The sequence below is a fragment of the Pteronotus mesoamericanus genome, unplaced genomic scaffold (assembly GCF_021234165.1).
Source record: "Pteronotus mesoamericanus isolate MK-2021 breed Mesoamerican mustached bat unplaced genomic scaffold, CSHL_Meso_final scaffold_476, whole genome shotgun sequence".
Lineage (NCBI taxonomy): Eukaryota > Metazoa > Chordata > Mammalia > Chiroptera > Mormoopidae > Pteronotus > Pteronotus mesoamericanus.
The window spans coordinates 3,361,722-3,384,457 of NW_026555318.1; the positions used below are offsets into that span (position 1 = coordinate 3,361,722).

Sequence of the window (22,736 nt, forward strand, 5' to 3'; positions counted from 1 at the left end):
ATGAAGTCACAGCTTAAATGGGAATCAGTGAACGGGATGACATCGCGGTCAAAATTCGTCCTGAAAGTCTCTTGGAAAGGGGCCTCATTAGAGAACCACCGCCCAGCTGGTGCCTCTTCAGAGCTAGAATCAAGTCTTGTGCCTTTTCACCTGAGCACCAGGTGAAAATGGTTGGGGTTCCGAACCCAGGCGGCACAAGTAGGTACTAGACACATTATGCACAAGATGCTCGCACTGGGAGAGGCTGGGGGGAGCCAAGAAAGACAAAATTCACTTTCTCCATCTCACCTCTTCACTCGGGGGTCATACAGAGGAATGGAAAAGGGAATCCCCTGCATTATTAATACCTGCCAAGTGCTTTTAAAAATTTTATTAACTTTTTTAGAGAGAGGAAGAAGTATAAATTTGTTGCTCCACTTAGGTGTTTATTCGCTGATTCATGCATGTGCCTGGAGCACGGATCGAGCCTGCAACGTTGGTGTATGGGAACAACTCTAACCAACTGAGCTACCTGGTCAGGGCCATGGGACACGTGTTTATAATAGAATTCAAGAAAGTTAGGCATGTGCATAATGAGATAGCACTGAGGAGAGACAGAAGAGCCTTTGTGAGAATTAAATGGTGGTTAAAAGGAGATGGTATAGGTGGCTTCAGGTTTTGGGAGTAAAGAGGGTGGAAGGCAGCAATTTAATTTAGGGCTCACTGTTTCCCGAAGAATGCCTTTCCTCCCATGGCTTTATCACCCAAGTCAGAGGGAACTAGTACCTGTCTTTCCAAACAAATCAATCCTCACCGTGATGCCAATTTGAAGTAATGAAAACCTATGTCTCTGCTTTCAAAGAGATGCACACTAACACTCGACTGATAATGTCAGCGAAGTATCCCTGCGGATGACGCAGTGTCCGGTCGCAGAGCATTTGAATCGCTGATTCTGAGGTAGGCATTTTCCCTTGTAATGTTGTTCACAATTTATAGCTTGGAGCACCTTTTCTTCCAAAAGGGAAGAAAACTTTAATCAGGGGTTAATGCTGTCATATTGATAAAACAACTGCTTCATCCTATCACGGGCCTGGGGCTTGTGAATGTGCTGGCCAGGGACCAGAATTCCCAGGCTCCCTCCTTGAGGCACCTCTGGTCGGTCCTCAGGAAATGCAACTCCTGAGAACTCCGGTTTTACTTTCCCCAGCACGCTTCCCACACTGAGGACGCAGAGGACTTGCAGAAAACTCCCCGTGTACCATCGAGACATGCCGGCCCTCCCAGTGGGGAGCTTGGTGAGGGCCTGGGTGGCTCGAACTACACGCAGTCAACAGAGAAGTGTACTTGGTCTTTTTCTCTCCAAGAGCACAGCTTAGGAGAGAATGGGCTAGAAAGGCAGAGGGAAGCAGGTTAAACTTACGAAAAAACCTTGACTGCCAGTTTAGGCAAATACTAGAAACGATTATGTTCTAAGATAAATACGAGCTCTCCCTAAGAGAAGCCCCACACCACTGCTCACCAGGACAGAAAGGCTCAGGCATCCGGTCCCGGAAGCGCACCGGAGTTCTCCTGCACTTCCTACGGAAGGCAGCTTTCAGCAACTGCCAGCAGGCTCGGTGGTTTTTCCACACCTCTGGATGTGCTCTGGTTGGCTGATGACGCAGGACACAGGGTTCCCCAGTCCCTAGCAGTGGGTCATCTGACCCCAGGGGGGTGGTATGAGGGGTCATGAAATGGGGGAAGGGACTAGAAAACACACACAGGAATAACGTGAAGTAATTCTAAACATTTTTATTTCAAATCTCTTTTCACCCTTCCCCAAAAAGACATGAGTCAGTACAGCAATCATAAAAAGGGAGGTACAAACACAAGGGTCAAATGTCTCCCGCACTGACACTTACAAAAAACTGGGAATTGTACATGGGCTTCCAAACAGGACCTGCAGCAGCTACTAATGTCCCTTTACAAGAGTCAAACATGCCTATTAATACAATATATACAGACACCCCATTCTGGAACTAATCTACAGGGACATCCCAATGCCCACCCCTCTAGCCCCAGAAAAATACCAAAACACACCCAAAGTGCATTTGTTTTGTTTATATCAAAACATCTTTCCCCACCCCACCCTTAGGCCCTCCCACCCCATTTAAGATTGGCCTGCAAGTCTATTTTAACCATTTAGTAATTTTTTATAGTTTATGAAAATAAATTATACAGTAACTATTTCAATAAATTAAGCACAAAAAGGGAGAGGCAAGGAGGAAAACTAAATGGGAAGATAAAAGCCAGGCCGCGCTTTGGCTTGGAGGAGGGCGGTGGGGTGAGGGCCTGAGGGCATAAGTGGCTGCAGTGGGGGGGGGGGCTCCCCTCTGGTGACGAGCGGGCAACCACCCGAGCCTGGAATGACTCCCCTCTTGAGTTTCTTAAAAACAACCAAAAACTGTACAGCAGTGGCCGTGCACGGGCAGCACCAGCTCGCGCCTTCCGATCCCCGGCCTGTCCGCGGAGCAGAGCCCGGTTGCGCTTGTCCCTTGGAATGGGGTCTGGGCCTCCCTGTGAGGGGCTGGTCCCTGTTCAAGGGAGCACCAGGGAGAGTCAGACCAGCCTTCGCGCTCCACAGAGCTGGGTAGCGGGCTTAGGATGCAGCTCCGAGCAGAGCTGCACGGTTTGTGATCATCCTGGGCTCTGATCGAGAGTGCCCTAAGCTCTCCTTGCACTCTGTCCCCAGGAGCGACTGAGATCGCAGTCCAGCTGCAACCAGACATTCATGCCTTCCCACCGTGGCTGGCTGCTTTTGGCCTGCCCCTGGATGCCTCTTGGCATGGTTGGGGGGGCGGGGAGGGGAGCAGTTCCAGGTACCCTCTACATGGGATGCAACGGGCGTGAAGGCATGTCACGGACTCAGCATGCAGGGCTGGCTTTCCAGAGGTAGATGGGACTGGGGAGGGAAGGGAGAAGGGGTAGAGAGGAAGAGAGGGAAACAGGGAGGAAGTGGACAGCACCTACCAGGAAGGTCAGGAAGGATGAAAAGGACAAAGACAACATGGAGTCTGTGGAGTCTGCATGTAAAGAAAGGTCTTTCCCTGGCAGATTGGAGTCAATGTTTTAAATACAATTAATTATTCTAGTTCTCTGGCTGCAGCACCCGCGCCCCCAGTGCCTGCCTCTGTGGTCCAACCCCTCTCACCCTCCCAAGGCTTCAAGGCCTCCCGCCGTCCTGCGCTGAGCAAGGGGGCTCCCGTGCCAAGGCAGGCGGGTCACGGACACTGGCAGACTTGGCGTTGCCTTCTTGAGCTTTGTGGCCCAACGATCCTATCGCGATCACAGGGGAAGGGGGGGGGGTCACACTTTTATTTTTTTTCTTTTTCTTTTTTAGTAAAAAAGATTTTACTCCCCAGGAGCAAATAAATCATTCTGAACTACTGATAAACACTGCTGCAGTGAAAAGAAAGATGGCTACATGTATGCAATAGCACAAGTTCAGTGTAGGAACAGCTGTGTTGACGATTAGAGATAAAATTCATTTATCCGATGCCCCTTTTCCCAGACACAACCAAGAGGATTCCCATAGGGAAAATGTCTAACTCAAAAGCTCCTCCCTTAGGGACAGGGGGCATGTCATTCTTTTAAAAGTGGAAAACAAATGGCAAGTGTCCCCCAACGGAGATGCTCTCAACACCCCAACTGCTGGTACGGCTTCCGCAAACAAAGACACGCACACAGGTGCCCACGACGTCCAGCCTGCCCTCCGGCAGCCACAGCGCTCTATCCTGGAGCCCAGCCCTCCAACCTCAGACTCCTCGCCGCGGAGAGGCAGCAGGGCAGAGGCAGATGGAACCTGAGGGAGAGCTCCTCCCATCCCCACACCTGCTGGCCGAGGGCTCCTGGCAGCCACGCTATTCTTGGGGCGCTGGGGTGAGGCCTGAATGGGCTGGCGCCCCAGGGCGTACAGCTCCACTCTAGTCTCTCACGCCCAGATCTGGGACCACTAACCACCCTCCCTGTAGCCCAGTTCTTGGATTGCGCTGTAGGGGGGCTTGCAACTATCTCAACATCATTTCCAACTTTAGTGAGGGGCCTACATAACCAGCTGAGTAAAAAGGAGGAAAGGAGGGGGAGGAGTGTCAACCGGGTCCCCACAGGCCTTTCTTCACAGGAGGCTGAAGGCCGCAGCCCTCAGCTCGCATTCCAGTGAATACACACTCACTGTAAAGAGGCACAGGCTGGAGACCAGGTCAAGGTCACCGATGGTCCCAAACTCCCAGCTGTCACCCATTTACCTAGTCCCTGCCCCAAAGCTCCTACGCTCCTTACTCCTGTGCTCCTGCACAAGTTTCAAGTAATGGCGAGTTGTAGCAGTAGTTGTCACTAGCTCACAGTGGCTCACACCGTCCTGAGGAAGGTTACAGCAGATCAACCATAAACAAATGAGGGTTACACAGGCAAGGACTGAGGGCACCGACACCATCCACCCGCAGCTTAGGAATCAGTGAGGGGCGAGAAGCGTTCCCAGTTTGTGACATTAAAATACAATCCAAAAGGAGTAAGCACCCTACGCAGACTGCACGTCAGCTAGCGCGGCACAGAACTGGTGAAGGAGAAGGTGGACCCAGCCAGGGGAGAGGGAGGGAAGCACTGACCACAGGCCAGCGCGCGTTTTCCCTCTGCTTCCTGTGACCAGGCTGGCACCTCCGCCCCGCCTCGCCCCCAGCTCTCCCGGGGGGGCCCGACTGCCCTTGCACAGCTCTGTCCTGTAGCCCACGCTACTGAGGAAAACCGGGCTGCAGCCTGGGCTATGACTAGAGCCCAGACAGATGGTGGGCACAGGCAGTCACCCCCCTCCCAGGAGAAGGAAGGCGGGCAGAGGTGTGGCGGGGCGCCTCAGTGGGTTTAGGTAAGTGCCTGAGTGTAGGGACCTTCCCATGGAGACCCGGCCCCACAGCAGCCCAGGGCTCTGCCTTGCTCATGCGGGCTGCTCTGCAAGAAGTGCAGTCCTTGGCCAAGGGCAGAGCCAAGCTGACTTTTGGCTTTGGACTCCACTTTACCATCACAAGCCCTTGGCATTCAGATCTGCCCAACAATTAACAAGTTTCAGTCTAGACCACCGCCCTGAAAATGGATGGGTTCCTGAGCACTTCTGCTTCGACTCGGGGATGTGTGCTGTACAGCGTGCACCGTGCAGATTTTTGCTTCCAAGCTTTTGGTTCATGTGTTTCTCAACTCATTGCCCTGCCCTCGCCCACACCCAAAGCCGGCCGCCCCCGAGCTCCCCCGCGCCGCCTGGCCCGCCCCAGCCTTACCCGCTCGGAGTCTAAGGGCAACCCCAACCCTCTGCCACACGGAGTCGCTCTCCAGTTGCTTCATGTGTGGCAGTCACCTAAGAGCTTCCGAAGGCCAGATACCATGTCTTCTGCTTCTAGTGTTTTCCACAGTATCTAGCCCAGAGCCAGGCAAACACACACTAAAAATAGTTTTAAAATTATGAGTAGCAAAAATGGATAAAAAATAAAAACCCAGGTAGCTGCATATCAGCCACTCAAGGATCCCAACGGAGTCCAGCCTTCAGGCTCTACGGTGGCGGAGTGGGGAGGAGTGGGGCGGGGCGGGGCGGCAGTGGCGCTTTCTGCAAGATGGCAAGTTAATCCGCACCCTCAAGAGGCAAGACGCACAGGTTAAGCCAATTTCAGGGATCAAAATCTTAAATGGCTGGCAATACTACACAGAGACTAAAGATAGAAGAGGTATCTCCCAACAAATGAGAGGTGGGCTGTGTTTACGTTTTACAGCTCACTTTGTGGATCCCCTCTTTAGAGGCAAGTAACAATGCAAATTTCCCCCCTACTCAGCTACAAGAGGGAAAGCAGGTCAGGAGGCAGCAGGCCAACGCTTCCAGATGAGGCAGACCCGTAAATTAACAAGACACCGAGGCCTCAGCCCAAACCATCAGGAAACCACAAGCCTGACAGTGTTATTTATCTTATGAGATGAGGCAGATATAAGCATAGGGGAAGCAAAAGAGGCGGTCTAATGGGACATTTACTGCAAAAGAGTAATAAAGACCAAACAGCTCAATTTTCACATCTTAATAGCAAACCTTTCCCCAGAGTAACTCCACAGAAAAGCAAACTCATAATCTTATATGATCTGACAAAGGCCCGCTTCAGAAAAATGAAAGACCACCAGAAAGCACTGGGGTGTCTCTCCCTCCCCGTCACGTCCACCTGGGCAACGGCCACTCTGCAATCGGCCTCTGACTCAATTCCAGTGAAGGGCAGCCAGCATCTGGCCCAGGCGAACGTTCGGGCTGCCGGAAGCATCACAGGAAAACTAAGCAGCCCTTGCTCCCTGCCATTCCAGAAGGGGGATGACAGGGAAAAACCTGAAAGGAGAGGATGTAACGCTCTCCTCCTCTCTGATCTAAGGACATCCCATTAAGGCAGAGACACTAGAGAGCCCCCTCTCGGAAGAGCACAACTCCAATAGCTTTGCTTCACACCTTCCTCCACATTCCCTCTCACCAGCTGACGGGCATATGGAGGCGAGTAACACTGGCTCCTAAGTCATGGGTGCGGTTTGCCATTGCGAATCTGGAGGCACGCTCCATTAACTCCAGCAGCCCACGACTGGAGCTCTACTGCCCAGGTGACAAGAAAAACTATTGCCTTGACAGCTGGCGGAAGCAATAGGAATGACATCACCATGACCAGAGTGAAATGTACAGTTATCTTGGGTAACAGGTTGAGGGTGGAGAAAGAATGGGGCTAACTTGAGGTCACAGAGCTTAAAAATTAAATAAAACAAAATAAACCCAGCTTCAATGAGAGGTGATTCTGAAGTCAGATTCTTAAATCTTAAAAGGAACGGATGTGAGGAGTCGCTATGTCCCCCAACAGAGGCCACCTGCTAATTTCTGTCCAGTAATCTGAGGCCACCCACCTCCTCTTTCCTGCTCCTACTGAAGCTACCCAGGCTTAAGGAGAAGCAGATTCTCATCCCTCAGAAACTCCTCACTCGATTTGACTTCTGACTCCTTCTCTTCCCTTCTTCAAGGTCAATGGTGAAACTCGCACTCTGCCTTTGGCACCAGCTGCTGGACCTGCACAGCACTGGCGACCCCAACTGTGCCCCGCCCCCTCCTTTGGACCTGCTCACCCTCCGCACCAGTTCCAATCCAATGGGCGCAAACCCCAGCTGCCTTTGTGAGTTTTCCATACCGAGAAATGTAAATATTCAAAACAAAACTTGTGAAAAAGGAACAGTGTTGAGACTTCTTCCAGTTTTACAGGAGCTCATCCAGTTCCAGGATGCCAGGGGTGCCGGACGGGAAAGGTGGAGCCCCGACTCAGAGAGGACGGTTGTGTGCTTCTTCCAAGCCCCAGGGTGGCGAGGGGAACCGAAGTCTCTGCGCAGAGGATCCCAACCCTTCCTATTTCCTCTTGTTTTCTCTCACTCCTCTTTTCATGGTACCTTCATTGGGTTCTTTAAAACTGGAGCTTGGCAACCAAATGCCTAGGGGAAAAATTAGAGTGGTTCAACAGAGTGGAACCGACACAGAGTGAAAGGACAGCTTTCACCCCTGGGGTGTAGCTCCAAGGGAGAACAGAGTCTGGCTGGCCCAACACTTCCACAAACACCGTAGCAACAGCCTTTGTCGGGAGGCCTGAGCAGCCTCAACCTGGACACCAAAAAAAAGGTTCTAGAAGAGCTATATCCTACCACATTGCCTAATTTCTCTCTTTCCATTTCCCTTACCCCTTAATGTTCCACCTATTCCCCGCCCTGCCACTTCTCCCTGAGGCCCACCTGCTTTAGGGGTTAAAAAAAGGAGCTGAGCCCATGAAGTGACGCCTTGAGAACATGGCTAGAAATAGCTGGAGGTCTCTGCTGCTTCTGGCTGTTGAAGAGGGTTGATATATAATCACAAAGGCCAGTGCGGCTTCCACCTTCTGACTGAACCTGTTATACTCCGAACGCCCTGACAGGAGATTCCCAGGTAACAGACCACGTGGCCTACTCAGAACTCCCAAATTAAAATCAGTCTGACCAACAAGGAGTCATAAGGACCAAACTCTACCCCTTAAAGGCCTTTCCCTTGAGAAGTGTTACTTCCCTTTTTCCAGCAGGTCCCAGGGTCTAAATCAGGAGCGAGCGCGAGTACAGCACGATGCTCATTCTGACACAGGCAACAAGGCCAGTGTCATAGTAAAAAGAGACCCTGGGAGTTTGGTTCAACCCTCTGCCAACACATGGCTAACCCTGGCCTACACCTGATCATACCATGCTCCTTCCCATCTCAGGGCCTTTACACTTAGAGGACCCTTGTCCAGAATGCTCTGCTCTCGGACCCTTTCATGGTGACTCCTTGATGCGGCCAGCTGAAAGGTCACCGCCCCCGCGCAGGAGCCTCCCCTGGCCACCAAACTTGCACAGTGTTCCACCACTGACCGCTAAACTTCACTCGGTTTCCTTTCCTGTACCGTGTACAGGCAGCTGAAATTAACCTGTTCATTTATTTACATGTGTGCGGCCTGTCTCTCCCTTTGAGAACCACAGCCCAGTGAGAACAGGACCTTTGGCTATCTTGCTCAGCACTCTATTCCCAATTCACACTGGATACTTTATACAGATAGATACCTGCTGGATGAATTAAAAATTGGGGAACTCACTAATTCTTGTGGAAAACCCATTGCATTTTTGGACCTCTTTGTTAAAAAGGCTCTTCTAAAGGTGGACTGACATCTAATGCCTTATAACTTCCATCCACTGTGGTCCTTGCCCCACCCCCTAGAACCACACAGAATGTTCAATACTCTTCCTTAGAAAAACCCATCAAACACTTCTTCCGGCTATCAGGTCCCTCTCCCCCTAAGCCTTCTCTGCTCATGTCAGTCACTCATTCCCCCACACGATGCAGTCCGGAACCCTCCACCATCCTGAGCCTTTCCCGGAATGTGCTCCTGTCCGCATGTGCCCCCCCATCGTCCCCCCTCCCCGCACCCCTGGGGGCACAGCACCCGCAGGAGCAGTGCCCTAACCAAAGGGTCCTAATTGCTCCTCCAGGGTGTGGTCGGGAAGTGGGTCTCCTGAGTTCTCTTCTTCCTTCACACCCTAATCTCAACCACAAAGCCACCACGCAGAAATGCTGCTAAACATTCAGGCATTTTGACGTCTTAGGAGACGTTTCTGAGGGCATGCAATTTGCATATAATTCAAGATAGAAGACATGGTAAATCCAATCGAGGATCCTCGAGGTTAAACTCCACCGCCCTCCAGCGTTACCACGCGCTGACCTCTCCTCCTCACTCCTCCTCCCTTGGTTAATCCTTAGCAGCTCGCTCCCCTCCCGTACTTTCTCCCAATAACACAGCATCAAAGGCTTCCAGAGTCAAGGGAAGACACACAGCTGGGTCACCTTAGCCATGGCTCAAGGGCACCCACGGGACATACACACCAACTGCCCCTATCCCGTTACAGAGAGAGCAGAGAGGGTGGAGAGACTAAAGCCCTCTTTTTTACTCTAGGGCAGTTGCACTTGTGGTTTTTCCCCTCTGTTTTTTATGGGGATTGGGACTAGGGAACAGAGGTGGTTAGAAGAGAAGTATTCAGGGCTCAAAAGGAAACTCCACACTAAGGAACGATGGGGGCGGGCATCACTGCACCGCTCCCCGGAACGTGAGAGCTTGTATGTCAACCCACACTCCCCAAACCACTGCTCTGTGGCAATTATGTTCCTTACTCTCCTCTACCTTTCAATGTTCACATTAATGAAATGTAAAAGGCTAATTAGAATCCAACTGCACAAACCAGTATTCCACAGTATTTAATGGGACAATAAATAAATAGAACTCAGCGTGGCAATGGGAGAAGAGCCTCTTAAATAAATGAATTCCTTAGCTAATTCACTTATTCTGTTGAACAGCTTACTTCTGAGCAGCCCAAATGGAACTCTAAATGGAAGAGGGAGCTGTTTTTCCTCATCCCTGCTTCCAAGCCGTGGGGCGAGGGGCGCTCTCACTGAAGTGCATGCTGCTGCAGTTAAAGGCACGTCTGTGTTTCCTTCCACTCTGCTTTCCAGCTTTGCATGTCACTTGTGCAATATCAGGGAGGTAGGCTCAAGTATGAGCGAGGGCTGCGCACTCCGCTATATGTGCGTATCCTCGTCCTCTTTCATATCCAGTGGCTACCCGCTTGGCAAATATTCCTTAAGCCTCCCTTGTCTGGCTGCTCTTCTCCAACTGGGGTGCCCCGTGGGGCCTCCATTATCAGATGTGGTAACTATGGAGGGATGCTTGGATGAGGGGCATACACGGGGTACGGCAGGGGCAGGGGGACAAGGCCCATGCATGATGACAACTGCCCAGGAAGAGGCGTGGCTGGACAGAGAGGCAGGAAGTTCATACCCTGGGTGGTGACCAGCAGGGGCCCCTCGCTACGTAGACGGTTCCACCTCTTGCTTCTGTTTGGAAATGAGCTGCGCTTCCTTTAGAGACAGGTACACCTCTTCCTGAGGATCATAGTAGTAGAACTTTCGAATATAAGAGATCAGAGGTCTGTAAAAAACACAAGAGGGATACACCCAATGTGTCAATTTACACAGATTATAAAAGACGGACCTTTGTTCAACGTCCTTCTTCTCCATTCCTGTATGGTTGAGACTACAACAAAGCCTCTGCTCCCCGAACAAAATCCCCATTTTCTCACTTATTACAGTCTGTCTCCTTCCCTCCACCCTTCAGAGACTGCAGAAGAGAGGTGTGTGTGTACACACACACACACACACACACACACACACACACACCCCTCCCCCTTCCCTTCTGGCTGCCATGTGACAGTTCTAGAGTTAGGCGCCAAGACACAGAAGTGAAAGGAGGCTGCCTGTGAATACTGCCAGGCTCGCTGACATCTGTAACTAACCCTCCTCCTTCCTGCCCCAACCTTGAAGACCGCATCATACTTAGGCAGTGGGAGATCTGGGATGTGATCTATCCGGACGAGCTGTCGGATTCGGAACCTGCAAAGGTGCTGGAGGGATTTGACATTGCTGAATCGGGACACTGGATAGAGCAGCTGGACTGGAGTTGGTGGTAGTCCTTCAAGAATGAAAACCAAGAGAAACATTCAGAGGGAACAATGTAGCTTACTACAATTTCCCTTATAGAGAGAGTCCAGAGGAAGGAAATGGGCTTCTTCACAGTTCATCAGTGTGTTCTGTGTAAAAGCTTCCTTCCCCAAAGGACTGCTGATCTCCATTTGCAGACACGCCACCAAATTTCACTCAGGAGAATCTCTTCCTCCCAGCCAAGGGTCTCCTGGCATCACTCTCTCTTTTTTTTTTTTTTTAAGAAAGAGGGGAAAGGAGGAAGAAAGAGGGAGAGAAACATCGATGTGTGAGAGAAACATCAATTGGCTGCCACCTTCCTGCACACCCCACCCCCAGCCAGGGACCTGGCCTGCAGCAAGGCCTGCAACCTAGGCATGCATCCTGACTGGGAATCGAACAGGCAACATCGTCAGTTTGCGGGAGGATGCCCAATCCACTGAGCCACATCGGTCGGGGCCTAGCATCACCCTTAACATCTGAGAATCTTGCTATTCAGAACAGTCCAAAGGAAAATGCCAGGCTGCAGACTTTCCTGGAAGCCAAGGCCCAGGCCAATCCCAGGCCTGAGGCTCTCAGGGAAAGGTAAGAAGAGAAGGCGTGCCTGCTGAGAATGGGGATACTTGTTCAGCACTTGTAGCAGTATCCTGCAGGTGGGGACTCGGAAAGGCTGTTCAGAGGGGTTCCCACCAAATGCCAACTGGGAGGCCTGGTAAGCAGAAGGCAACAGCTGGGATCAAAGTTTGCCTACCACTCCTGTCATTTACTTCAAGCCAGGACAATCAGGTGTAGTTACTTCTTGTTTCTTACCCCCAGCCACCCTTCTTGCTTCTGAAATTTTAGATGGAGTACGGGGACAGAAAAAAGAGGATGATGCTATTAAAAGCAAAGCAACTACAGTAGCTTGGGCAAGCCAGAATTAGTGCCGCTCTGTGCAGAGGTGCCTGCAGACCGCCGCCAGCTGGCCCGATGCGGGCCCCGCAGCCTCACGGTTCGTCAGTATCAGAGGAGGGCTCTGTGCTGGGAAATGCCAACCCCCGCAGAATGCAGGGACACTGACACAGGTTCCAAGGAACAAAGAGTATCCTGGTTTCACCACACAAAGGGGCTATGGAAAGTAAATAGGCAAACTGCTCTCAGAAAGAATCTGAGTTGTAAAATCTTTGAAAACATTTTTTTCTCAGCCACTGTCCTAGCAAAAGAAATTCTGTAGACACAGTTTGTTGAAAAATAAAATATGCACTATTTTTGAAGTTTAATTTCAAAGTTTTGAAATTGTTTCGAGGCATGAGAAGAAAAAGTTAGAACTTGCAGACTGCCTCCCAAAGCCTTTTCATGGTCATTGACAAATGAGTTTCTTAAAACAAAAACAAAAACAAAAACAAACATATCATACCACTACTAAGCAAGCGGATTTATCTTAAAAACATTTCATTCATATAGTCTTCAAAACTATACCTTTGAGACAAATATCATTATCATTATTATCCTCCATTTCACATATGAAGGAACTGAGGCCTATTTGGCTTAGAGGACTTGCTCACAGCACAGAACCAACAAAGCTGCCCTGCCTTGAACACTTGCTGTCTGAGGAAGAGGGTGGCCTGGGGAACCCCTCAGGGAGGGGTCTTCTCCAGGACACTCACCTCGACTCATGACAGCCTCCCCTGCCCTCCAGTCCTCTCCCTCTCGCTCCTACCCCTTCGGGCCTAAGCTTTGGCTCTGAAGCCCTGCAGCCCACTGTCCGCATGTGATCGGCCCTCTCCTCACACACCATTTAAAGGAAGAATTCACACAGGGATTTCTCTCTTAAGCATATTTAAACTCAAGTGGTTTTAAAAATGATTTTGGGTTCAAATGCCTCTTTGAATTTACCCTTGCTCCCATATTTTTTTTTTAAGATTTTATTTATTTACTTTTAGAGAGAGGGGAAGGGAAGGAGAAAGAGAGGGAGAGAAACATCGATGTGTGGTTGCCTCTCGTGCGCTCCCACTGGGGATCTGGCAGCAACCCAGGCGTGTGCCCCGACTGGGAATCAAACTAGCAGCTTGTTGGTTCGCAGGCTGGCACTCAATCCACTGAGCCACACCAGCCAGGGCGATATGTTTTAAAACATATTCTTTAGTAAGTTAACCTATGGCCAACAGAAAGCTTTTGGGGATCAGTTGTAATATTGCTAAATTCAACATGATGCTTCAGAGATTAGAGTAATTTATATATCTATTTATTCTCAAACATGCAGACCACAGGACTTGTTCCTAAAGAGATCAGAATAAGCAGCATACACTTATCTGACTGTTCACCAACCTAAGTTTTAATGACTATGTATTCTTTCCTATTTTAGTGCGTTAACTTTCAGCCTCAGGTTCACAAATAGCAATTTGAAACCTGTTAATTCTCTGATACTCCCTGGTGTCAACCTGAGCATTTGCTGCTTGCCCCCAAACACAGCAAATGACGATAGCTCTCCACCCAGAGCTTGTTAACAGAAGGGGTTAAAATGGAAATAAAGCCAAGACAAGACACCAGTGCAGCTAAAAGGGAAAGGGCGGGGTGACCAGTGATCCTCAGGAGCCTTTCTCAGGTCCTCATGCCAGGGGTGCTGAGCACAAATCCAGTTACCAGCTACTTCATTAATTTTTCCTCCCCCAACATGGACCAGGTTAGGGGTGACAAATCTCTCCCAGGTCTTTCTGCCTTACCAGCTGTTCCCCGAAGACCAGAATTATCTAGCCCAAAATGTCAAAGGTGATCAACTGAGAAACGCTGGGGTACAGGGAAGACATATGTATCACTGAACGAACAAGCATAAGCTCAATAATGGTGACAAAAATGGAGGCGACTGATCTCCTCTGAGTGAATTCTAAGTGTGATTAAAAGACAAAGAGTATTTTATGTCCATGAACTTCACAAATGATAAAGATTCTCCCAACTAAGGACACAGTCACTAATGTGCTAAGCCAATCACGTTCTCTTTTGGGGACCGCTGCCTGGTGTTAGAGACTTAGGTCACAGTTTATGACTGTGAAATGGACCAGAATGAGACGTAATCAGTGACCTCAAATTTGTTGTGACCGTATTCCAGTACTACAATAACAGGAGGTAAGGGGAAACCAGGTACAGGTGCCATCATTTTAACCAAGGGTTCCTCCCCCAGATGCTAATTATTCCTTTTATCCTAATTAATTCCTTCTGCTCCTCATGCACCACCATCCAGAACTTTCCCAGTAGGCACAGCTTTATGATTCCTATCATCCCTAGTACCCCTTTAACACGAGTGTGGATGCCCTGCTAGTGTATCCAACTCTAGATTTGAGCCAGTAAAAACCTGACTTTGACTCCTAGCTTCGCACCAAACTGTATCTCAGTTTCCCAATTTGTTAAAAAAGAGAGACTGTCATATGCTTTCAAAGGATTTTGTAAGTGTTAAACGAAATAATGCCTGGCCCCTTGTGGGCCAGCATCATCCAAGCCTGAACAAAGAGTCTCCTCTTCAAACCTACTCAGTTAAATCCCCACTGCAGGGTGACAGAGCTCAACCTAGACACTATGACTCCCTCTCCTCACACTGACTCCTGCCCTAACAAGGCAGCCTCAAGGAACGCATAGACCTGTCGGACCAGCAGAGGAGGGCAGCCAGCAATGGTAAAGGAGAACACTGGCTTTGCCTTCTTTGTCCCATTCATTGAAGAGAGGTCACTTAGGGCCTAGGGGCAAATACTAACTGTCTTGCCTTCTAAACTTGATTACACTTTTAAATGCAAATAGATATCCTACTTGCAGCATTCTAAGTAGAAAAACACCGCCCACTAACAAACACAATTCTGTCTCCTTGTATAGTCTCCACAAATCCTGGCACTTCCATGTGCTTCCTGCTACTTCTTCTCCTGACAGAGTAGCAGTAAACAAAAAATAGGCTTTGGAGTCAGCTGGGCCTGGGCCTGAATCCTGGCTTCAGCACTGATCAGCTAAGGGACCTTGGGAGTAATTCTACTATTGCGCCTCAGCCTCAGTTTACTCACGGGCCATATGAAAACAGTCTTCTCGATAAATAACGGACCAACGTATTAGCCAAAGAACTTAGATGTAAATAAAGAACCTGACAAAGTACCTGGCACATGGTAGGCACTCAATAAACAGTAGCAATTATTACAATCTCTAGCCATTAACAATGTTAAAAATCCTAGTTAAAATTTCTGCAGGCAGGGCACATTTGCATAATGAAATGAACTATGCTTGAGGAGTCCATGATTCTACGAATGACTGCTCTGCAAGGAGATGTATGCTCCGGACTCCAGGACCCTTTGAGAGGGTCTCCCTGGCTCGCTCACACAGGTCATTAGCCTGCCCGCGTTGATCGGTCACTGCCGTGCCTTGCGTTGAATTTAACCTGTGCTATTACCTTTATCTTCCTACCTGTCCCCTCTTTGAGCCTATGACCTTTCTGAAGGCAGAAATGTGGTGTATTTTCAATACTGAGATACAAAATAAATGTTTGTTAAATAAATACCCCCCAAAAGCTACAAACTTTAAAAATTGCTAAGCGGAGTCCATTTCTGTAAGAAAGGAATTCTAACTTTTCCCTCTAACCAAGTCAACTGCATTAGACCCAACTGTGCTGACAGCACTGAGGGAAATACTAAATGAAGTGAGAATTAATACAGTTCGCACCCTGTCAAGCCTTATTTAAATCACCAAGATTATGAAACACGTTCCTGTAACCTGGCTCAATCCTGTTACTGATGTTCTTGCCTGAGGCCCCCTACTTCTTCTTAGAGCAATTTCTTGGCACTGTTTAAAAACATTAATTTGATTCGATGAAAAAGCATGACGTTCTCATTTTAAGTTCTGTTTGTATCTTATAAACGTCTCAATTAACGGGCTTTTCATTTTACTTTTCCCAACACTTTAAAGCAGATTTCTCCAAACCACCCCATCCCCCCTTCAACAGCTATCATATCCTGCTCAGGGCAGGAAGTCTATATAACCACACCAGCCAGGATGGGGACTTCCCAGCGCTCCCAAGTGGAGAGAAGCTTTTGCGTTCAACACCGGTAGGGATGCAATCTACTCTTTAACAAAAGATTTAGTAAGACACGGACAAAATCTAGAGCAGACTGCCAGTGAATTCAGCTTCCTTGAGCCTCGCCATCGCCCTTCTAGGGAACGCTCTTTTTACCTTCCCTGGTCCTGTGAAAATGACCCAATTGCTCTCACTTCGGTTTCACAGATAAGTGTTAAGATGCCTGGATTGGGGACAAGGAGACATCTCTGGGTGAAAAATATTCATATGATGCCTGGACATCAGAGGAAGGATCAGTTTTCTCATTCATGTGGTAAGAGAAGCGAAGATTCCTTCTCAATATGTTGAGGGATTAATGTACAAGGGTAAGGGATTAACCATTGGATCTAGAAAGAGTCACTGCTATAAAAGCCTGGATAAAAAGCTTTACATAAGTGTGGCCCTTTTTTTCTTTTTTAGGGAGCAGGAGGGGATGCATTTTGATAGTATACTGGACCATACCCAAGTAAGTTAAATAATTTTACAATAACTACAGCCTTACCTGGAACCCTGGATCTCAAGAAATAGAGAAACTTCCCATTCTTGGAGTGCATGATGGCCCTCTTAATGAACTCCACCACTGACTGACAGCGGTCCTCAAACTTGGGATGGCACCACAGGCTGAAGGTTCCTGCCACAGAAAATCAAGAAGAGGTAAAAATGTAAAACATTTTTAAAAGATCTGGGAGGCTGATTTGCACATTTGTATGATTATCACTCATTTTTATGATTCTCACTCTTCGGAGAACAAGATTTCATGAGCAAGCTGAGTCAGACAAAGGTCCCTGAAGCCACCTGTTTCACCTGCTCCTGCTTATTCTATAATTAGTGAAAAGAAAGCTATTGCTTTTGATAAGACATAAATTAGCTTTTACAAGGCTTTTGTTAAGGTAAATAATAAATGCAAGTCAGAAAAAAGATATAAAAATACTCTGTCGAATTTCTTTTAGCAATATATTTTCTGATATATCTCTTCCAGCAAGGAAAACAGAAGTAAAAACAAATGGGACTACCTCAAACTAAAAAGGGTTGGCACAGCAAAGGAAACCATCAACAAAATGAAAAGACAACCCACTGAATGGGAGAAGATATCCACCAATGATACATCTGATGAGGGATTAATATCCAAAACTGATAAAGAACTCATATACCTCAATACCAAAAAATCAAACAATCCAATTAAAAAGGGGCAGAGGACCTGAATAGACACTTCTCCAAAGAGGATATATAGATGGCGCAAAAGACATATATAAATATGCTCACACTGGCTGGTGTGGCTCAGTGGATTGAGTGCCAGCCTGCAAACCAAAGGGTCACTGGTTCGATTCCCAGTCAGGGCACATGCCTGGGTTGCACGCCAGGTCGCCAGGAGGGGGTAAGTGAGAGGCAATCACACATTGTTTCTCTCTTTCTCCCCCCCCTTCCCCTCTTTCTAAAAATAAATAAACATTTTTTTTAAAAGATGCTCAACATACTTAATCATCAGAGAAAGGCAAATTAAAAGCACATTGAGATATCATTTCATACCTGTCACAATGGCTATTGTCAGTAAGTCAACAAACATGTGTGGGCGAAGACGTGGGGGGAAAGAGCGCCCTTGCGCACTGCTGGTGGAAATACAGACTGGTGCAGCCACCACGGAAAACAGTACGAAGGCTCTTCAGAAAATTAAAAATAGAACTGCTCTATGACCCAGTGATTCCACTTCTGGATATATATCCTAAAAACCCAAAAACACTAGTCTGAAAGGATATTTACACCCTTTATGTTCACTGCAGTGTTACGTACAATAGCTAAGATACGGAAGCAACCCAAGTGTCCATCAACAGCTGAGTGAATGAAAGCGCTGTGGCGCACACATACAACGGAATGTTCCTCGGCCAGAAAGAATGAAACCTTCCCACTTGGGACAGTGCAGGTGGACTGAGAAGGTATTATGCAAAGTGAAGTAAGTCAGACAAAGAAAGACAAATACCATATGATTTTACTTTTAAGTGGAACCTGAAGAACAAAATAAACAAAACAGAAACATACTCATAGACACACAGAGCAGACTGATGGTTGCCAGAGGGGAGGGGCGTTGGGAGGCTGGGTGTAAAAGGTAAAGGGATTAAGAAGTACAAACTGGTAGTTAACAAAATAGCCACAGGGATGTAGTACACTACAGAGAATACAGTAAAAAAATATTGTAATACTATGTATGGTGTCAGGTGGGTGCCAGACTTATCGCAGGGAATCGCTTTGTAAGTTATATAAACGTGTGGTCACTATACTATCCACCTGAAACTAATATTGAATGTCAACCATAACTGAAAAAGGTTAAAAAAAAAAAAAAAAAAAAAGACTGCCATAGCAAAGCAAGTTTGAAGGACATTCCCCTCAAGAAGATCTAAGTCTTCAAGTATTCATGGAACAGTCGAAGAAAGACAAGAAAGAAGTGTAGTTTTGTGGTTATTACCCATTCATGTATATGTTGGGCACAAAAAATTCTAAGTCTTTTCTTTAACTTCTAAAATTCCACACCCCAACATGTTACAAAGATCACACCCCAAACTGCAGAATCCCAAAGGTAAAAGGGAATCTGAACTCCCATGACTTCAAAAAACAACAAAAAACTCCCCAAACTAAAGCTCTTAATCCAAAAGAATCACCCGCAAAGGGGATACTAAATCACTCAAGAGAACTGCAGGTCTGAGTCTCTAGCTACTCTTACAGTATCACTTAAAAAGACGAAGACAAACGCTCCATTGCAAACCGGCAACTGAAAGGCCCACAAGGCTTCTATTAAAAATTCCACTTATTCAAGGAAGAAAAGTCCCTTTGAACAAAAAGTAACTGGAGAACCATTTGAAAGCTCGCTCTCATTCCTGGCATCTCACCTATCAGGAACCTAGAGGTCAAGCATTTATTCATCATTCCCGTTGCCTAGTCATTTATCATTTTAATAGGTTTATAAAAATACTTCACTCTGAAATGCTTTGTTTTCCATTTTTTTGTTTGTTTGATTGTTGCTTTTAGGAACAGCAGGAAAATAGGCAGCAGTCTACTCTACAGTTATCTAGCTGACCCTCAGGTCTTTGGACTGAAGTTCCTTTCTCTTCATGCATCTCGAGGGCAGAGGAGGGGGTGGAAGAAACCATGGACAAAGCTATACCGGCCTTAACAGCTACTCCCTGCCTCACAAGAGAAGCGAACCAAGTAAATCCAGCAGAACACGGCTGAGAGCAAGAAAGACATGGTGGTGCCTCAGGAGAGCATGGAAGAGACTCTCATTTGAGACGAATGTCTAACACAGCGCACTGAAGGTGATCACATGTGAGAAGAATATAAAGGATGGGAGGGGCAAGTCCCCAAACTCCCCAAAGTTCTCTACACTTCTAAAATGTATAGCATATGCAGGTACTTCAACAAATGATACACTGTCCAGCCCTACCACCAATGACCGTCACAAGGTTCTGGCCCAAGTCAAGCACAGGACGCCCTGCTGCGAAGCCAATCCCGACAGCAGAGGAGGGGGTACCACCTGGCAGGCGGCAGGCGGTCTAAAGCATGCTGACCCCCAAAACTCCCGGAGTTCTAATGACTATTTCCTAAGAGACTACGAAGCTGGCCAAGAGAGGAATTACCATCACCATGCTGACTGGCAGAAAAGCTGATGTGACTATCCGCAAAGAAATTCAGAACAGAGCAGTCCAGAATCAACACTAAATTCTCCTCTTCATATATATGATTTAATAGAAAGTATCTTTAGATGCCAATTATGAATAAAGCCTGGGAGAATTTGTCTAGGTTATTTCTTCCTTCTATAAAGAGAGTTTTACTGGCTTTGTTCTGTTCTTCAACAGTCTTTTTCAGGCCCTCCTATTTAGGAAATAAGATGCTGAGAATAACTTTTAAATGGAACTCTTACTCTCTCCCCCACCCCTGCCAACTTTTCTTCTAGGGACTGAAACCAGTGCCCACAATAGCATTCAATTGAGTCTATGAGATTTTTTCCCCTATGCACAATTCCATTTCTATGATTTCTTCCTACAAAATAGTCAAATAGCAAAGATAGAAAAAGGCTTCCTTCCAACACCTGCACCTCTTACCTCTGTAGTGCTCCATTCTCGTGTGGTGGGTGATACCCTGTGATCGAAAACTGAGGCTCAGGATATAACGAGGATCAGAGCTGTCTCGTACCAGGAAAGAGCCATCTGGCTTCCCTTTCAGCTTCATCTCTGCATCTTCCCAATTCATTGGTCCCCAATACCAACCGCACTATCCAAGATAAAAAGTGGTCAAGTGGTTAACAGAACAGAGACATGTCGAAGTGTTCAACACAGTCCTTCTTACCACAGGAGAACCCCTCACTTCCAAAAACATTTCAGTAGGGAAAAGCTGTCAGAATGCCTTAACCGCCAGCAATAAACATCAGGTTCATTATACTTCTAGCCCTCCAAAGTAACAGAAGAATAATTCTACAGTTCCATTACCAAGGCTCTATGAAGAAGAGAAGAGGGACCCGGGTCAGTTAATCTGCCACAATCAGACTACGTAAACATTTCTCCATAGCTTTTCCTTATCATGTTCAATTTTTCTCCTCCAAGATTCAATTTTATAACATCATTTATGGAACTGATAACAGTAGCATATTATTTTGTTGTTATAAATACAAAGACAAAGAAACCATTCTTCCTCTAAGAGTAATAAAAGGGGAGCCAGGTGCACAATTGGGGAGTGGGGAGAAGGCGAGCCTCCAGGGCTCAGGCGCCACCTACCTTCTCTAACTCCCGAAGGCTGGCTGCAAAGCTGCTCGAGTCAGACCGGTAGAGGGGACACTGGAGGTGCTGCGGGGGCTGGCTGTGCAGGGATTCGGCTGCTCGGATGGGAGCAATCCGGGGAAATGCATCTGCAGAGCAACAGTGTGGTGGTCACTCGTTTACCCTCAATGCTCCCAACCGTAAGTACCCCTCCCCCCAAAACAGAGATGCTAACTGAAGAGGGGCAAGGCATTGAAGCTAAGCTGGAAAGGGTGAAGCCAAAGCAGTGGGGAAAAGCTGGATGGGCTGGAACAAAAAGCTGTGTGGGCTTGTGTAAGCTGTGAAGGATGGGTGGGGGCACTGAACCCCAGGAAGGGGGTGGGGAGCTGCTCACTAACCTGACTAAGGTGACTACTTCAGGGCCTTCACCAGCCTAGAGCGATTCCAACTTCTCCCACCTCGAGGTGAAGTGCCGGTAAAGCAGCCTTGGAAATAGTGACTCGCTTACTCGCCCAGGAAGTGTAACGATTTTGCCAGGCAAGTAGAAAAGAATGCTGATTTCATTCATTTTATTCCTTGGGTACTGGAGGCTGGCAAAGCAGGTATGGGCTACCAAATGCTTGGTACTTATTTACAAGGCTGCAGTCATTACTACAAGTTTAAAAAAACCACAAAACTTTGAAAACCAGCAACATATTAAACCTCCTCACTACTCTGAAATTAAGGCAGTTTCCTCAGTGACATCTACTCAAGGATTAAAAAAAAAGTCTCAGCAGCAAAAAGGCGAAAAAATTCAACAGTCTTTTATTTCTAACAAAAAATCAGATTCAACTCCATAAATAAAACAGGTTAGAAAAATCAGTTCTTGGCCTCATTTCCAAGGAGTTCTGGTCTAGCCAAGGGGATAAAATTTAAGCTTTCTAGTAAGTTCTGTTATTTCCATAAATAGATTTCTCCCATCCTTCAAAAGTTTACTGCTTTGTACTCCCAACTCTTGCAAGTCTTGCCTCTAAGCTAAGCTAACCTGGGGCATGGGGCGGAGGAGGCGGAGGTAGGGGAAAAGACTGCAGGGAGGACCCCATCGGAGCCACAAGGACAGATGTAGGCAGCGTCCCACTGATATCATCTAGAAGAGAGAACAAAAGCAAGAGGTTCAGAAATAGGAGCACAGAATGAGCAAGGGGAAGCAGAGGAGAGGGAGAAGGAGCACCAGGCTGCCCTCTGGGGCAAGATGGCCTGACCCTCACCCCAGCTTTGTGCACAGAGGGCAACAATCGTCTTCATCTGCTCTCCTCTGCTTGAAAGCAGGAGAGTAAAGATACTCCTAAAGCAGCCCTCTCGCTGTAGATTCAGGGCAAGATAAATACAGATCTAATCCTAATCAACACAAGGATAGTAAAGGCTGTAATAGCATGCAGGTAAGAGACCTGTCTAACCACACTGGGAGACGATAGGGGTGCTGAGAAAGGGACAGGAAATACTAGGTTCATCATTAGGAACCCAGGAGCTTGTCTGGCTCCTAGCAGCGAACACGTCAGTAGAGTTCCCCCACCCACTAGGGCAACAAGGCGGAGAGTGGAGGAGGCTATACCTAGGAGGCTGAGGCTTCTTCTTGGAGGAGGAGGGGGAGTTGGAGGGTGTGGAGAGGTCAGGCCCCGCTGAGAGATGTCCACATCCACAAGCGACACTGTTTCACCTGAGGGGTTCACGGAGCAAGCATGTTATAGAGCACCCTGCCCAAAGCTGAGGCCAGAGCAAAGAGAAGCAAAGGGCAAGCAAGGGAAGCCAGGGGTCCAGGGCTCTCGAAAAGCTCAAAATCTAATCCTCCCAGCACTGGAATCAGCCCCAAACA

The 22,736-nt window shown here is 47.8% G+C and overlaps 1 protein-coding gene across 1 annotated transcript in view; it reads right to left on the bottom strand.

Moving 5' to 3' along the window:
* Nucleotides 1-1,789: 1,789 nt before the first annotated feature.
* Nucleotides 1,790-22,736, bottom strand: part of SOCS7 (suppressor of cytokine signaling 7) — a 30,602-nt gene continuing 9,655 nt past the window's right edge. The window contains exons 3-10 of the mRNA XM_054593724.1: nt 22,476-22,580; nt 21,909-22,010; nt 20,903-21,033; nt 20,234-20,402; nt 16,645-16,773; nt 10,937-11,072; nt 10,383-10,532; nt 1,790-7,491 (exon numbers count right to left, since the gene is read on the bottom strand). Coding sequence (XP_054449699.1) covers nt 10,412-10,532; nt 10,937-11,072; nt 16,645-16,773; nt 20,234-20,402; nt 20,903-21,033; nt 21,909-22,010; nt 22,476-22,580 — 893 coding nt within the window. The 3' untranslated portion in view covers nt 1,790-7,491; nt 10,383-10,411. The remainder of the gene's footprint in view (nt 7,492-10,382; nt 10,533-10,936; nt 11,073-16,644; nt 16,774-20,233; nt 20,403-20,902; nt 21,034-21,908; nt 22,011-22,475; nt 22,581-22,736) is intronic.